Source organism: Mizuhopecten yessoensis, unplaced genomic scaffold (genome assembly GCF_002113885.1).
Source record: "Mizuhopecten yessoensis strain PY_sf001 unplaced genomic scaffold, ASM211388v2 scaffold11097, whole genome shotgun sequence".
NCBI lineage: Eukaryota > Metazoa > Mollusca > Bivalvia > Pectinida > Pectinidae > Mizuhopecten > Mizuhopecten yessoensis.
Genome location: NW_018408878.1, coordinates 487,070 through 503,660, shown reverse-complemented (window position 1 = coordinate 503,660; position 16,591 = coordinate 487,070). Strand labels below are relative to the sequence as shown.

General features: G+C 37.0%; 1 protein-coding gene across 1 annotated transcript in view; it reads left to right on the top strand.

Moving 5' to 3' along the window:
* LOC110465662 overlaps positions 1–16,591 on the top strand; it is a 62,202-nt gene that overhangs the window by 7,232 nt on the left and 38,379 nt on the right. Inside the window, exons 5-15 of the mRNA XM_021521620.1 lie at positions 665–787; positions 1,911–2,162; positions 3,464–3,559; positions 4,362–4,503; positions 7,667–7,792; positions 8,104–8,277; positions 9,067–9,202; positions 10,081–10,219; positions 11,248–11,492; positions 11,998–13,090; positions 14,642–14,854. Of these exons, the coding sequence (XP_021377295.1) occupies positions 665–787; positions 1,911–2,162; positions 3,464–3,559; positions 4,362–4,503; positions 7,667–7,792; positions 8,104–8,277; positions 9,067–9,202; positions 10,081–10,219; positions 11,248–11,492; positions 11,998–13,090; positions 14,642–14,854 (2,739 nt within the window). The remainder of the gene's footprint in view (positions 1–664; positions 788–1,910; positions 2,163–3,463; positions 3,560–4,361; positions 4,504–7,666; positions 7,793–8,103; positions 8,278–9,066; positions 9,203–10,080; positions 10,220–11,247; positions 11,493–11,997; positions 13,091–14,641; positions 14,855–16,591) is intronic.

Below are 16,591 nucleotides of genomic sequence, written 5' to 3'. Positions count from 1 at the left end.
TTGATGTCTGATCCCATATAGTTTTTTTTGAAGAATAGCATAATTTGAACTAAAGGAATTGTACCAATTAACAAATGCATATTTTTTCTCCGAAAAAAATTGTTGTCCGTGTCATAAAAACTTATTTATATAAGTCAACAACGTTTGCATAAATCATTAAGCTTGTTGAATATACATAATGTTTTATTGCAGCAAAGCGTGATGAAACAAAGCTGTCTAATCAGCATTAGACATTTTTTTGCTTGATAGACCCCAGGACTAGTTGAATAAATTGTATGATGAGTCCTTCGTCAATGTAACTAGTCCAATATTTCCTGATAAGGAAACATCGCGATCTACAGCATGAAACATCAAATTAAAGTAAACGACTGTTGGGGACTTAAGATAACTAATGTTACTGCTATAAAAATATGGTGAAGTTTTTGACAATTATCATGCACTGTATCTTATCTTAAGCAGTTTTCTTAATCTTAAAAAGGAATATTATTACTTTATAATTCACAAGTCCAAAGGACCAGTTAGGTTAGGTGATTCACTAGTCCTTGCTGAAATCTACTAGTCCCGGACTAACGGAAAAGTGTTCGTGTCGACCACTGGACTCTTATATATTGTAAGTATAGTAGTTCAGATTGTATATAACTTTTACTCATTATCTCTCTGACAGACATGGTTTTAGACAGTATGAGTGACGACAATCAGCTTGCTCCACCCATTGTCCAGGAGGCTTGGCCCGAGGCCCATCATATAGAGTCTGTCTTTGCCACAGGGGATGGATCCAACAAAACAGGTATCTAATATACATTTCTTAACTCATTCACCCCTTAAGACACATTTGAACTCTTCCAATTCAAAGGTTGGAAAAGTTCATTATGTAATTTCAGGGGTGAATGAGTTAAATGAATGTCAGAATTTTTAAAATTTTGAGTGGAGGAAATTTGTTTGTAATTTCTTAAAAATCAGTTCTTGCTGTTTTTTCGTTATTATTTTTTGAACATAATTGATAGGTACAGTAAAGCCTTGTCATACTGCCAGCATTTGTCCAGGAAGTAACGGGGTTGGCAAAAAAATGAAGGAAATGTTAAAAGAATTCTTAAGAAAGCAAGAAAAAGGGACATTGAAATATGTTGGCAGTAAGTGAGGTTGCAGAGATTTGTTGGCAGTAAGTGAGGTGTCAGAAATATGTTGGCAGTAAGTGAGGTTGCAGAAATATGTTGGCAGTAAGTGAGGTTGCAGAAATATGTTGGCAGTAAGTGAGGTTGCAGAAATATGTTGGCAGTAAGTGAGCTGGCAGAAGAAACAAGTGGCATTATATCAAAGTTTTACTGGGCAAATACACAAAGTATTTGTGTTTTAACTTTTTAACTCAATATTAATAGGGTTGAAATCTTGTAACCACAACCAGTTTGCTTCTTGTGTTACAATTCAGTTGCATATTATCGGGCCACACAGAGTCTGAAGCTTATAATAATATTTACTTCTAAGTTCTAGCACACATTTCCAGAGTTTTCTTTCACTATTGGAGAAACATCGTTTATATGTTTTGTGCATTCTAAATAATGACAATTTGTTAAAGAATCTGAAGTCATCTTGAACCAATTGTTGTAAGAAAAAATGGATATTAAGCTGAGAGATAAATGGGATGGAATCTTAACATAACAGTTAAAATACAATATTTAATTTTAAATATACAGTTTATCAATTATCAATCTGTTGTTGGCTGCACTTGCCTTGAACTGTCAATAATTTTCCGAAGATATACAGTGTATAATTATGACTGAATTAGTGGTGTTGGCACAATTGACACAATTTTTACTTATAAGCTGAATTTTTCGTATAATAATAAATTGTTATGTGGACTTGTAATCAAATTTATAAGTACATACTAACTGTATTCACTGTTCTATCTATAGAGACCAATGAAAACCGGACACTGATTGAGAGACTTGCCCAGATGTCGATGGCAGAGTCCGGCATTGACCTCACAGATGTCGACCCTAACACAGGGGCCCACAAGGAGACATCAGGGAGGGACAGTGGGGGGGAGCCCAACAATGCTCAAGGACAGACTGACGGAGAGGACAAGGACAAATGGGGTCGCCCTGTAAAACGACCTCCGACCCCTGACAGTGCTGACAAGGATGACCTTCTGAAAGAATCAAAAGGTACAAAGTTGTCTCCCCTGAGCCTCTGTTCCCAGAAATAAAAAAATATATATGTATATACTTTAGGCTCAGTAATACCATTTTTTGAGGGAGAATATCAAAATGTTTTCAAAGTCAGAATTTTTTTTTTTAAGTCCTTGGCATCCTTCATGCATTGCTTTCCAAATGGTTCTTACTGGCCAATCTGTATTTGTTTATGAAATAGGGATGGACCTAGTGGTGAAATTATATTTTTTCTGTGATCATTGGGTAACAACTTTTAAGATCAGCATTACTGTTCACTGTTCTGTCAAAATTTACCTCCCTGTTTGTAATAAGCTCACCTGCCCCAAAGGGCCTATTAAAGTGAGCTTATGCTATGGCGATGCATCCGTCATCCGGCCGGTGTCAACTTTTTACATTTAACAACTTCCTCTGAATGACCAAGAGGCTTAGGGTGATGAAATTTAGTAAGTTGCAAGCAGGGATGAAGGGCTATAGATACACTTTTTTTCAACATAATGACCTTGTTAGACTTTCTAATTTGTAAGTGTCAAATGTAGATAAATGTTTTTACAGAGTCTTTTGAATGACTTAAGAGTCATAGATATACTGATGTTTTACATACAGTTTTGTTTTAGTCCACTTTTAAAGTGTAAATTTAATACCAGGTGAGAGATACAAACCCATTGGGCCTCTTGTTCCATAACCATACATAAAATTGCTGTGCATGAGAAAACTAATACAGATATGCTACAAGGATTGGCCTAGGGGTCTGGCCCATTCCCTTGGATCCTATTTGGAGAATATTTTGTCATGATTGCTTAGATATCCAGGTGAGCGAAATAGGCCCTTAGGGCCTTTTGTATTTTAAAGTATGAGACATACCAGTAGTTCTCTGTAAACAAAACAGACACTGTGTTCAAAATGCTGCATTGCAGATAATGTCAGATATTACTGGTCGATTAAGTTAATGTATGATATATGGTTTGTAATTGAACTTATAGATGTTTATGAAAAGTTTTTTTTTACACAACCAATACAATTCTCCATGTGACGTTTCGATGACTAGTACCATATGTACACTGTCACCTTCATCAGACAAATGACCAATGAAGCGTATTCATTGTTTACACCTTTGTATGCATACACTTCACTGGTCATTTGTCTGATGAAGGTGACACTGTATACATATTGTACTATAGTCATCGAAACGTCACATGGAAAATTTTATCGGTTGTGTAAGAAAAGAACTTTTCATAATCCGTACTTATATACCAACATGGAGAAAATGTTTAGAAACACTATTTGATGTTCTTTAGTCGAGACTGTGAAGAAAACTGCGTCTTGCGGAACAAACACCTCGGGCACAAATGACCAGCCACCCAAGATCATCATACCACGCGTCAAACCTAAAGGTAATTTGTGGAATGTTTGATCAAAACTACTGGCTAGTTCAGAAGGTTTTTTTCTAGACTGATGCAAATAAATAGTTCTGCTGTATTTTGTAACAGTTTTTTAAGGGTTTTTTTTTGCAATAAAATGATAAAATATTTCATGAAAAATAAAAATGCTATGAAAATAAATTTCATTGAATAATGTGAATTGTTGAAAAGGTCACATTCTAGGACATCTATTCTAAGCATGGTTACTGTGAAATAAGATATTTTCGTGGAGCCCAAATTTCATGGTTTCCAGACAAAATACCATGTTGTGGCGATATGTACAAGAATTGGTGGATTACAAGTACCCACTCAAACGGAGAATTGCTTTATATCAAAGTTGTCACTACTTTTTGGACCTGTGAGTTTGTGGATGAAAATTATCCAAGAAAAATGAACGAAAATTAAAACCTCTACGAAAATCAGTGATTTCATAGTATGCCATGGGGAGGAGTACTGTGGGAAGATCCATGGAAATAACATGATAAGGAGTGACAAATAATGAATGGAACTTGTTAAATTTGATCTCTTACCACTAATTTCAGCATTTGATTGACAGAATAAAAATCAGTGACATAAATGGTTTAAAAACAATTCTTCTTTTTATGCCCCCGCCANCGCCCCGCCCCGCTCCGCCCGCCCCGCCCAGTCCCATTATCAGAGTGGTTGTAACTATTTATAGAACATCAAACAATGAAACTGATTTCACATGGTGTCAGGGACATTCATGTCTGACAGACATTTTCTAGATTCAACAGTATTTTTTGTCATTTTTTAGTGCCAGAAGTACAGGCTCCAAAGAAACAGGAACCAGACACTGTTTTCCTCGACCTGAGAAACTTTGACAAGACGCGGCAGGAACAACAGGAAAACATCGAAAGGGTCAAAAGGATTCTACATATCAAACCAGAGAACATAGGGTGAGAACGATCAAATTACTTCTTCTTAAACGTTCAAGATTTTACATTGAGAGTGTATGTGTTGTTTTTAAGATGTTTACACTGAGAGTGTATGTGTTGTTTTTAAGATGTTTACACTGAGAGTGTATGTGTTGTTTTTAAGATGTTTACACTGAGAGTGTATACATGTGTTGTTTTTAAGATGTTTACACTGAGAGTGTATGTGTTGTTTTTAAGATGTTTACACTGAGAGTGTATACATGTGTTGTTTTTAAGATGTTTACACTGAGAGTGTATGTGTTGTTTTTAAGATGTTTACACTGAGAGTGTATACATGTGTTGTTTTTAAGATGTTTACACTGAGAGTGTATGTGTTGTTTTTAAGATGTTTACACTGAGAGTGTATACATGTGTTGTTTTTAAGATGTTTACACTGAGAGTGTATGTGTTGTTTTTAAGATGTTTACACTGAGAGTGTATACATGTGTTGTTTTTAAGATGTTTACACTGAGAGTGTATGTGTTGTTTTTAAGATGTTTACACTGAGAGTGTATACATGTGTTGTTTTTAAGATGTTTACACTGAGAGTGTATGTGTTGTTTTTAAGATGTTTACACTGAGAGTGTATACATGTGTTGTTTTTAAGATGTTTACACTGAGAGTGTATGTGTTGTTTTTAAGATGTTTACACTGAGAGTGTATACATGTGTTGTTTTTAAGATGTTTACACTGAGAGTGTATGTGTTGTTTTTAAGATGTTTACACTGAGAGTGTATACATGTGTTGTTTTTAAGATGTTTACACTGAGAGTGTATGTGTTGTTTTTAAGATGTTTACACTGAGAGTGTATACATGTGTTGTTTTTAAGATGTTTACACTGAGAGTGTATGTGTTGTTTTTAAGATGTTTACACTTCAAAGTATCAATTTCAACAACCCTTGTTAGTTAGCATGTATGTTGGATCAGGTCCCATTTATAGCCTGTGGTCTGAGGTTGAGATCTAGTGGACCTAAATGGTCAGGATTTTACACTGAGAGTGTTATGTGATGTCTTTTAATTGTTTACACTACAAGGTATCAGCCCCCGTACCACTTGTTAGTTAGGTTGAGAGTTATGTTGTAATTACTGTTATTACTATTAAATATAAATAAATCAGTATCATACATGTGGGTCTGGTCTCCTTATGAGTCCGGTTGAGAGCTTATGTTGTCATGTAAATGTGTCACATGTGGGTCTGGTCTCCTTGTGAGTCAGGTTGAGAGCTTATGTTGTCATGTAAATGTGTCACATGTGGGTCTGGTCTCCTTGTGAGTCAGGTTGAGAGCTTATGTTGTCATGTAAATGTGTCACATGTGGGTCTGGTCTCCTTGTGAGTCAGGTTGAGAGCTTATGTTGTCATGTAAATGTGTCACATGTGGGTCTGGTCTCCTTGTGAGTCAGGTTGAGAGCTTATGTTGTCATGTAAATGTGTCACATGTGGGTCTGGTCTCCTTGTGAGTCAGGTTGAGAGCTTATGTTGTCATGTAAATGTGTCACATGTGGGTCTGGTCTCCTTGTGAGTCAGGTTGAGAGCTTATGTTGTCATGTAAATGTGTCACATGTGGGTCTGGTCTCCTTGTGAGTCAGGTTGAGAGCTTATGTTGTCATGTAAATGTGTCACATGTGGGTCTGGTCTCCTTGTGAGTCAGGTTGAGAGCTTATGTTGTCATGTAAATGTGTCACATGTGGGTCTGGTCTCCTTGTGAGTCAGGTTGAGAGCTTATGTTGTCATGTAAATGTGTCACATGTGGGTCTGGTCTCCTTGTGAGTCAGGTTGAGAGCTTATGTTGTCATGTAAATGTGTCACATGTGGGTCTGGTCTCCTTGTGAGTCAGGTTGAGAGCTTATGTTGTCATGTAAATGTGTCACATGTGGGTCTGGTCTCCTTGTGAGTCAGGTTGAGAGCTTATGTTGTCATGTAAATGTGTCACATGTGGGTCTGGTCTCCTTGTGAGTCAGGTTGAGAGCTTATGTTGTCATGTAAATGTGTCACATGTGGGTCTGGTCTCCTTGTGAGTCAGGTTGAGAGCTTATGTTGTCATGTAAATGTGTCACATGTGGGTCTGGTCTCCTTGTGAGTCAGGTTGAGAGCTTATGTTGTCATGTAAATGTGTCACATGTGGGTCTGGTCTCCTTGTGAGTCAGGTTGAGAGCTTATGTTGTCATGTAAATGTGTCACATGTGGGTCTGGTCTCCTTGTGAGTCAGGTTGAGAGCTTATGTTGTCATGTAAATGTGTCACATGTGGGTCTGGTCTCCTTGTGAGTCAGGTTGAGAGCTTATGTTGTCATGTAAATGTGTCACATGTGGGTCTGGTCTCCTTGTGAGTCAGGTTGAGAGCTTATGTTGTCATGTAAATGTGTCACATGTGGGTCTGGTCTCCTTGTGAGTCAGGTTGAGAGCTTATGTTGTCATGTAAATGTGTCACATGTGGGTCTGGTCTCCTTGTGAGTCAGGTTGAGAGCTTATGTTGTCATGTAAATGTGTCACATGTGGGTCTGGTCTCCTTGTGAGTCAGGTTGAGAGCTTATGTTGTCATGTAAATGTGTCACATGTGGGTCTGGTCTCCTTGTGAGTCAGGTCGAGAGCTATGGTGTCATGTAAATGTGACACACATGTGGGTCTGGTCTCCTTGTGAGTCAGGTCGAGAGCTATGGTGTCATGTAAATGTGTCACATGTGGATCTCGTTCTGTTGTCAGTAGGCAGTTGAGAGCCAAAATTTGTTGTCATGTAAATATGTCATTTTATATGTCGAGTCTGTTCCATTTATCAGCGGGAGGTTGAGAGCTTTGTTGTCATGTAAATGTATCATATGTGTAACCGGGTCTTGTCGTGATCCTGATGTTGTGAGCTCATTGTACATTACTGTATATGACATACATATGCCGTCTGTTTCATACAGGCAGCAGGCCTAAAATCCTGGAATTTAAGAGCAGTGGGCCATTTCCAGCAATCTTGAGTCAGTATCAAAATTAAGAGGGGTCATTCTATGTAAAATTAACAGAAAATTGGAACATGGAGGGGTCAATTTCAGTTTTGAGGGGTTAATTGCCCCGTCCAGGATTATCCCTGATGCAGTCTTATCCTAAATATGGTCTCAGTCGACATATTAGAGCTATATGATATATATATTGATATACTGTAGAGACTCGAGTGACGAGGAGGAGGTGTCTGCCGACTGTTGGAGGGATGTCAGGAATAAGATCAAGACAAATCTGTCCTCCAAGGGTGTGACTGCCGAGGTACTGCCCGACAAACCACAGCTGTCAAGGTACTTCACAAGGATTTTATAGCGTACATTTTTATAAGTAATAAATATAGTTTTAAGTAAAAAAAAATAAGAAACCAAGGGCAAACATGCTAATCAACTGATACTGAATTTAGATTAACACTATTGAAAAATGCAAATTTTATATATTCAAAATTTAACCTCAACTTCAAAATCTATACACCATATTTATTTGGTAGATATTGTGGCATGTTTGATGTTTTGCTAGTCTCCTTGTGAGATACATGGTAGATGTAATTAAAACCAAAAGATTGTCAATTTTTTTTTTAAATACTGTTATTTCCTTACCCCAGGACCTACACGGATGCCCGCCAGCCCCAGAGGGTTATAAACATGAAGCCCAAGACCCCCGGGCAGGGAGACGGCCTCACAACCCCCCACCCTGAGGCACAGGATGCAGAGACAGAGGCTAGAAGACAGGAAGAGGAGGCAGAGAAGGAGAAACGCAACAAGATGGAAGAGGCCAAGTATGTCATGCTTACTGTACCCTAAGTAGCTGTGTGTAGTTGTTACATTGTGTGGAGTATTTTATTTTGTTACATTTATTCCTGTAAAATTAATAGCTTGACAAAGCGACCAGTCAGTCTTGAAACGTTGCGACACGTTTAATACGTACATTGTTTTTGTAAATAGTAAAACTTTGATATCACTTTAAAATAAATATTAAAATATTTATGAAAGTTTATTACCAGAATTTCATTACTAGTTTGCTGCAATAGAAACTATCTGAGTGGTGTTTCTTCTGTAAAATTTGAATACCTGACTGCAAATATCACCAGGCTTGGTCTTTAAAACTATGAAACTATATTATGATATACCATATCTCTGATTATTGAGACCTTTTTGCCTCATCATTTGGATTACTAATTTTATTATTTTTCATATGAAAAATTCAAAGTTAAAGTGATTGTCCCTCACAATGAGGCAATGGCCTTTAGTACTAGTCTGTAAAACATGAAAATGTCCGCTCATTTTATTTTTTTCGCATAATTTTAATACGTATGAAGTTCTTGCGATCAGTTTAACTCAAATGAGAAGAAAATTTTATCTTAAATTTCTTGAGAATATTCAGCTTGGTAAAAATGTTTCAATTTACTGCTTAACCCTTTCACCACTGTAGATCACAATGGACTCATCCATATCAATACATGGTATAGTCTACTAAAGTTACATAGGGGTGAAAGGGTTAAAAGACCATACAGTTGTGATATAAATTTAAGTCCATGATAAAGATACATGTTCATATTTCTCCATAGAAAACAAAGAGAACAGAGGGAGTCTGAGCGACAGGCAAGGGTGCGTCTGTGTAAACGGTTAAACGCCCTTCGTCCCCAGGCCTCCGTCAGTGGGAAACAGGACTCTGCTGAGACTACACCTGTGGTGTTTGATATTGTAAGTGTATCATATGGTGTAATAAGTTCAAGGTATTTGATTTTTGCAAAAATCAAATTTTACTATTCCAGATACTAGTACTATATACTGTGAAACTTTCACAATGTCAAAATTTCGCCCCGTCAGAATTTTGCCAATTTCGAAATGAAAACGAGTGTGAGATCCTTTTTATCACATATAAATCAAGATTTGTGGCATTTATTCGTGTAAAACGACAATTTTCATGCATCCTTGAAATGTAAAAAGCCGCCATTTTGACTCCAGTGTGCAAGTCTGTGACTTCATGTACTCGTCCTAGGCGTGACGTCACAACTGAAACAATTGAAACTTACAACCAATCACAGGGCTGATAGGTCATATTACATGGGTTAATACGCAAAAAAATATGACATGGATTTATTCACTGGATAACACAGTGCATTATGTGATAAATATTAATTGTAAATTCTTTTTTATTAGAACAATAGCTAAACCTACTAGGTATCTATTGTTGTTTATTGTTTGATTAACAAACTCACCTATTAATCGGTTACTCGGTCGAAAGATTTTTCGCGTAACCGGTTTACTAAAATTGTTCGGTTTGACAACCCTACTTAAAAGGGATTTAATATCAGGAATGGTAAACAGATCTGGTTTTAACTCTACAAACCATAAGATATAAATACAGGTGCCTCCCTCCTCCCGCATACAATTAATATGGAACAGCCTTCGTAAAGATAAACTTCATACTTTTATGTAAATTTACAGACATCAAAATAAATCCAATATTACGTACCTGGCCAGAGAAATGAGGAAATCCAATATTAACTCAGAGGACAAAATATTCAAATAGTGATGTTTTCTTCATGAATCTTTAATACATTTTTTCAATAAATCAGGATGTCTCGTATGAGCCCGCCCCACGCAGTCTCCCGACTGTCCTGCAGCCTGACCAGGAATGTCTGCTGCTGACTGTACACCTGTCCAGTAACGGCGAGATCATCCTGCACCGCGGCAAGAGTAAAAGTGTAGACACTGGTAGGTTCTTATACATTGTTTGATCAAATCAGAATTATTTGGATAAGGATATACTTCGGTGATTATTAAAAACAGAAAATTCATGTTGAAGAGACTGTTGATATATATTCAAAATGGTTCTTGAAAATAAATGTTAAGTTTGTTTTAAAGACAAACAGTGTGGCTGAAACTTATTTTATAAGCTTTCAAAAACATCTGTTTCCTTTGTCAAGCAAAGAGTGCAAAAAAAATCTTGCGAAATGATGAAAAGCCGAAGTATCCATTGATCCATTAATGCGTAAAGTTTTAAAATCCCTTTGGTGAAAAAGCAAGAAATTTGGGTATAGCCAGTTATTTCCGCAGGTCTATACTTTCACAATATTTACTTTTAAGGAAATTGAATTTCTCCATATTGAAATATCTAGTTTTACTGCCCCGGATGCATGGCGACTTTCAAACACATGTAGAGATATGTAACGACAAGTAACAGTATATCCATTGTTGAACTGTAAACTGATTCCCGTGAGAAGTACAAATTCATTAAACATAGGATCTATTTCTAACAACCATACTTGCCGCATTACTAGATCTTTTGAGTATACATAATGATATTCCGTCTTTTCGTATTGCAGAGTTATCTGCTCTTGTGAGCAGGTATTGATTGTTACGTCATTAGTTTGTGTGATAACATTTCGTCGTTTTCTCAAAAATTTATGACGTTTCTCTCACAAACAAATGACGTAACAATCAATACCTGTTCACAAGAGCAGATAACTCTGCAATACGAAAAGACGGAATATACTTGCTTATGTTCACTGTAATAATGCTGCATTGCAATTGCAAGGACATTTGTTTCGTGATTATATACAAACCCTAAAAATTAGCAAAAAACATCATCCTGCAAAACTGACCAGCTGCTACACAGTTGTAAGACAAACTAATTTTTAAAAAGCATTTTATGTAAAAATATGAGGTTGTTTTTTTTAGATTTTTTTTTTTTTTAACTGTTGAAAACTATCTTCTGAAGTGCTGGTTTGTTGTACCTGTAGGTATTGGGCTGTCGGCTAGTTACACGGTCCTGTTGACCTGGCTGATGTCGTATGTGCCGGACAACTACAACTTCCTCCAGCCACAAGCTGCTAAGGACGACGAGGGCGGAGTCCAGTACCTCGCCCCGCCCTTCTATGTGGTGGGCCTACAACAGCTGTGGCTGGATGAGCAGCACGCTCTGGTGGTCGCTGTTACCCCGACACAACAGTTCCGTCACAAGCACATCAAACATAAAAAGTCAAAGGTGAGAAACATCATTAAAGAATGTTAAAATGTGAGAACTGTCATACACAGAATGTTGAATTTTAAAGTGAATACCTTCATCCTCATTTAAAAAAAAAAAAAATGTACTCCGATACAGGCTCTATTTCCCGTTTATAGCTCTCCCAGAAATTGTAACTTTAGGTGCTAAGCGTTTATACTCAAATTGTTCAAAGATGAATATATGGCCATTCACAGAAAGGGAGCAAGCTTAAGTGTATACTGCTATACAAAAATAATCCAAAAAATAATTTATTTTCTGGGGTTAAAATTTCGTGGTTTTCATATAGTAGCCTGTTTCAAGGACATTATATTTTGCTGATTATTGATTTTCCCCTATCTATATCATACCAAATTTATGTTTCCGTGGGGATTTAATTTCATGGATTTTTGTTAAGGATCACGAAATAAACAAAATTTAATGTCCCACGAAAATTTATGATTTTACACTTTGCTTAAACCTATATTTTCATGTCTTCCTATTTCAGGTTAAAGATGAAGTGAAGGATAGTTCACCGTTTCAACGACACCTTGCCAAATTCCTGTCCACAAACACCCTCCATACAGTGTGTCCATGGTTACAGGATCTGGTATCCGGGGAGGTACCGTCGTCACAGGTCGACCCCGCGACAGGTAGCCCCTCCTACGTGTACCGCCCACCCCTACCAAACATCACCAACAAACCGTTGTCAACCTTCATGCAGATAAACCCTGACCAAAGTGCGGCACAGAAAGTGTTTAATACTTCCGTCGGCTTCTTCTTCCAGACCGTTGACAACGAGGACTCCAGCGCCGATCTCACATTCAACGACGATGGCGTGAATTACGACACGCAGAATACTATGTCTCTTATTTATAAAAAGATTTTCCAGGACCCACGTGCTACTATGGGTATATTTAACCGTGTGCTGCAAGAGGGTCTTGATCTGGCCGGTGTACGATTGCTATACCCGACCCCCGCGCTTCTGAACCTTGCCTCCGGTAAACCGTCAGTGCCGACTGACAATTCCGAGGCCAAGACTGATCTGGAAGTACTCAATAACATTGGACCTGTACTGGCCGTGTCTATAAGGGGAACATTTGGCAGGACAATCTGGCTGGACGCCGTTGGACCCTCGGACCCATCCTTGGCTCGTAGGACCGACCCCAATTCTTTGTGTGCTTTGTATGGCGGGAGTTCACGTGACGAATCTTTACTGTTCTGTCCAAGGAATCAAACTCGCGTACACATAGAACTGACACGCTGGTTTGGTGGTAGAGTGCCGCCAGGTGGCGTTATAGATGTTGGAACACCGTATACCAAAAAGGATCACCTTCGTAGCGGAAGTCCCAAGGGACGGAAAGGAAAGAAGGTCACATTTAACGAATTCCGGGAAAAGGACGATAAACCCGTAGTTGTGCCAAGCAGACGACCTCCAGCAACCTTGACCTCTACAACTAAGAGTGACATTTTTCTGGTCCTATCCCCGAGTGTTGGACCTAGGTGTATGGGTATCGTAATGGCGACTTGTCAGCGCCGTGGTTACCAAATTAGGGGCATCAGGAGGTCTAGATTAACGCCTAAAAAAGCCTGTTCTTTAGGTAGGTATTGTTTTCTTCAAACTATAGTGGGGATTAATGCTTATCACCAAAATAACGCTGCAAATCAATTATTATTGCTTAAGGACGTACTCTTCTGAGGTTTCAGTCACGTTCAAGTCTCGTTTTGATCTGGTGTAACGGGTTTTTGTAATATTTAACAAATTATGATAGGTTTAATAGCAAATACACATCTGAAAAACATGTCAAAAAACTAGATGTCTGTTGTGTGTAGAACGTTTTTTACAAGAATTGGAAAAAAATTACCAATTTGGCGGCCATTTTGTAAAAGTGTATTTATGTGAACTTCTTGCGCTTCACAAATAGCAAAATTTCACCTTTTTTGACACTAGATTGATCTCTTAAATTGTCATTATGTCACCATTGTAACATGTCGCAGGTTAAATTTTGCTGTATAACTTTATAATGTCCCATATGATTAAAATAATAAACACAAAAAGTGGAAAGCTATATATTATTGGTAATTTTTTTACATATTAGGGTAACTGAAGCACTTTTGATTTTTGACCCTGAAAAAGGTGAAAAATAACACAAATAATAATGGGACAAAAAAAAGAAGCACACCGATCCCCCCATTTTTGTGGCTTTTTTAGAAAGAGAAACACATTTTCTTTTGATTCATTGAATACTAAAAAAAGTTTAATACAGGATGTTTTTTATATCAAGCACTTAATCTGCAAAAAATGGTGAAAAATGGGTATTTTTTCATTAAAAAATAGGGGGAAGGATTAACTAAAACTGCATTTCTGAGTAAAATGAATAAGATTAAGAAATTTTACTTCCATAATTTAACAGAAAAAAATATTTTTATCAATTCTACAAACATTCATACATATCTGATAACGAACTTGGAAGAAATTGTATGAATTTGTTCTGCAAATGGTCAAAACCTGAAAATTCACCTAAAATCACCTATTGTGTTAAATTGGTATCTTTGACCAATCATAGCGCAAAAATGAACACACGGACATATTTTTTTTTTATTGCATTTTCTACTATGCCATTATCTCCTTTTTCCAAAAATCCATATAAGAAAAAAAAGTTCATTACAGGAATTTTTTGATTTCTAAGAGGTGTACATCCTTAAAACTCATTCACCCCTAAAGACACATTTAAACTCTTCCAACTCAAAGGTTAGAATAGCACATTATGGAATTTCAGGGGTGAATGAGTTAAAGTCATGAATGTCACATTACACTTCTTGCTCAATGTAACAACAGAGTATAGCATAGTGACCTTTGAACTTAGTTTTGTTCAGGGCATCTTAGGAGGCTATACATTAGGTCTTTGGCTTGTCCATATAGCTGTTTGTCAGCTAGGAGAAAAAGACTTATATTTTTGGGTTCCAATACTACTTTTAATTCTGTGCTTGATTCTGAAACTTGAAGCTGCACCCCACTTTCAGAAGCATTCCTTATCTCTTGTGTATTTAGGTTTTAAGAGTAAGACTGTCTGTAACGTTGAGTGTGGAAGGGACTGACTTTGTTAAAATCTTATACACACATACAAAGTACAAACAACTTCTATATTTAGGTATTGGGAGTGAGGCTGTCCCCATCTTCTGTCCCGGGTCTGTTGAAGGGGTGGAAGGGGCCGAATTTGTAAAGGTCCGCGGTTCCCAGGAGAAGAACACTGAGGCCCGACTGCCATGTACGCTACTGCTGTTGAATAAGGAGAATGCTGCCCACCACGCAGCCAGCCTGATAGAAGCCTGTATGGTACAGCTGACACTCCAGGGAGTCATGGGTAAGGTCTACACTATAAAGATCTCGATTTGGGAGGCGTTTTATGATTTATTACATTGTTGCCAGTGAAATATCGGATTCTATCAACTTGATAAAACTGTGATATTTTCACAGTATAAAAATATCACTTTTTGATATTGACCAATCATAACGGTATCTTCTATTTGCTGCATTCAAAGGCACCGATTTTTTGTTCAGATTCAAATGAAGCGACGGTAGAATAAGTGGTTGTTATGGTAAATGTTTGGTACACACACTTAATCATTTACATAAATATACAATTAATAACAGTTTTATAAGCGATCACACCAGAAAATAGCAGAAAACGTCGGAATTGTGTGGAGTATCGCATTCAAAATGGCGTGCAGCCTTGTTGTCAAACTTGACGTCATTAGAATATATGGCGCTATCAAATTATTATGCTTCTGATTCCAGCCCTTTTTTAATGCATTACATTTTTCATGTTTTATGCTTTAGAGGTGTAATTATATAATTAATAGAAAATTTAATGGTGTCTTCAGTATTATAAACAAATATATGTTTCACTCGTGTTGCCAAGATTATGATATGTTGCTTTAAGCGACATCTTCTCTGGAACTAAGAGATGGATATCGGCCATATTCGACTGGAAGCATCCTTAGGTAGTGCTTGTGAAAAATATCTTAATATTAGCCACACTGGTGAAATAGATTTGTTATTCCTGAAGACACCATTAAATATCCTCTATATACATGTCTCGAGGACACGTATTGTACTACTGTATACCAGGAAATGTTTGAGCATTTGCAGTTTAATTTTCGCATTTTTTGTAATGAGGGTGAATTTATCATTATAGTGAACTTTTGTAAACAACATAACAACACAATAGACATAGTAATTAGATGTGAAGGGCAAATTTAATATTGAGCGGAAAAGGATTTTACCATCGAAGGGTGAAAATTTTGGCAAAAATATCCCTGTATACTGTACTATGTAGTACTGGGTCTTCTAATGTAATGTTGTTTGGGCCAGAAGTTTTGAAAGGACTATGTATGGTTTGGGCCTTTTTTGGCCCCCAAATCCATCAGAATTAAAAATCTTCGATATACCTTTCAAATGAGTGTTTCTTTAATTTTGAATACTTCCCTGGTACTACTATGAAAACATTTATTTAGGTTTTCAATTATGGCTGCCATGGTAACCAGTTAATATTTGCATAGATTAATGAAATTTGAATATTCAGTAAATTTTGACAGGTTTTTGCCTAGTTTTTCTCTTAGTTACCATAGAGCGCACTCTTGAACAAACTTTATATTTCTCCTAAAGATGTATTACAGGTGCCTTCACATTATACTTTGATTTTGAGTTTGTTCAAGCATGCACTCTTCAGTTTCCAGGAGAAAAACTATGCAAATATTGGCAAAATTCACTGAATATTCATTTTTTTCTAATTTATGCAATTTTGAACTTGATACCATGGCAACAATAATTAGAAATACAAATAAATATTTTCATGACAGTGTTTGGGAAGAATTTGAAATAAAAGAAAGAGTCATTTCAAAGTTCATTTAAAGGTTTTGAATTTTGATGCATTTGGGGGCCAAAAAAGGCCCAAACCATACATAGTCCTTTAAAAGATATTTTGATGAAAGTAGAAGTATACCTGCATCCCCCCTCAGGAGATGTGGAATGCATTGGGATCATCACTGTAAGGTCAAAGGTCAAATAAGTGCATTGCACTGCAATTAGGTCACTCAAA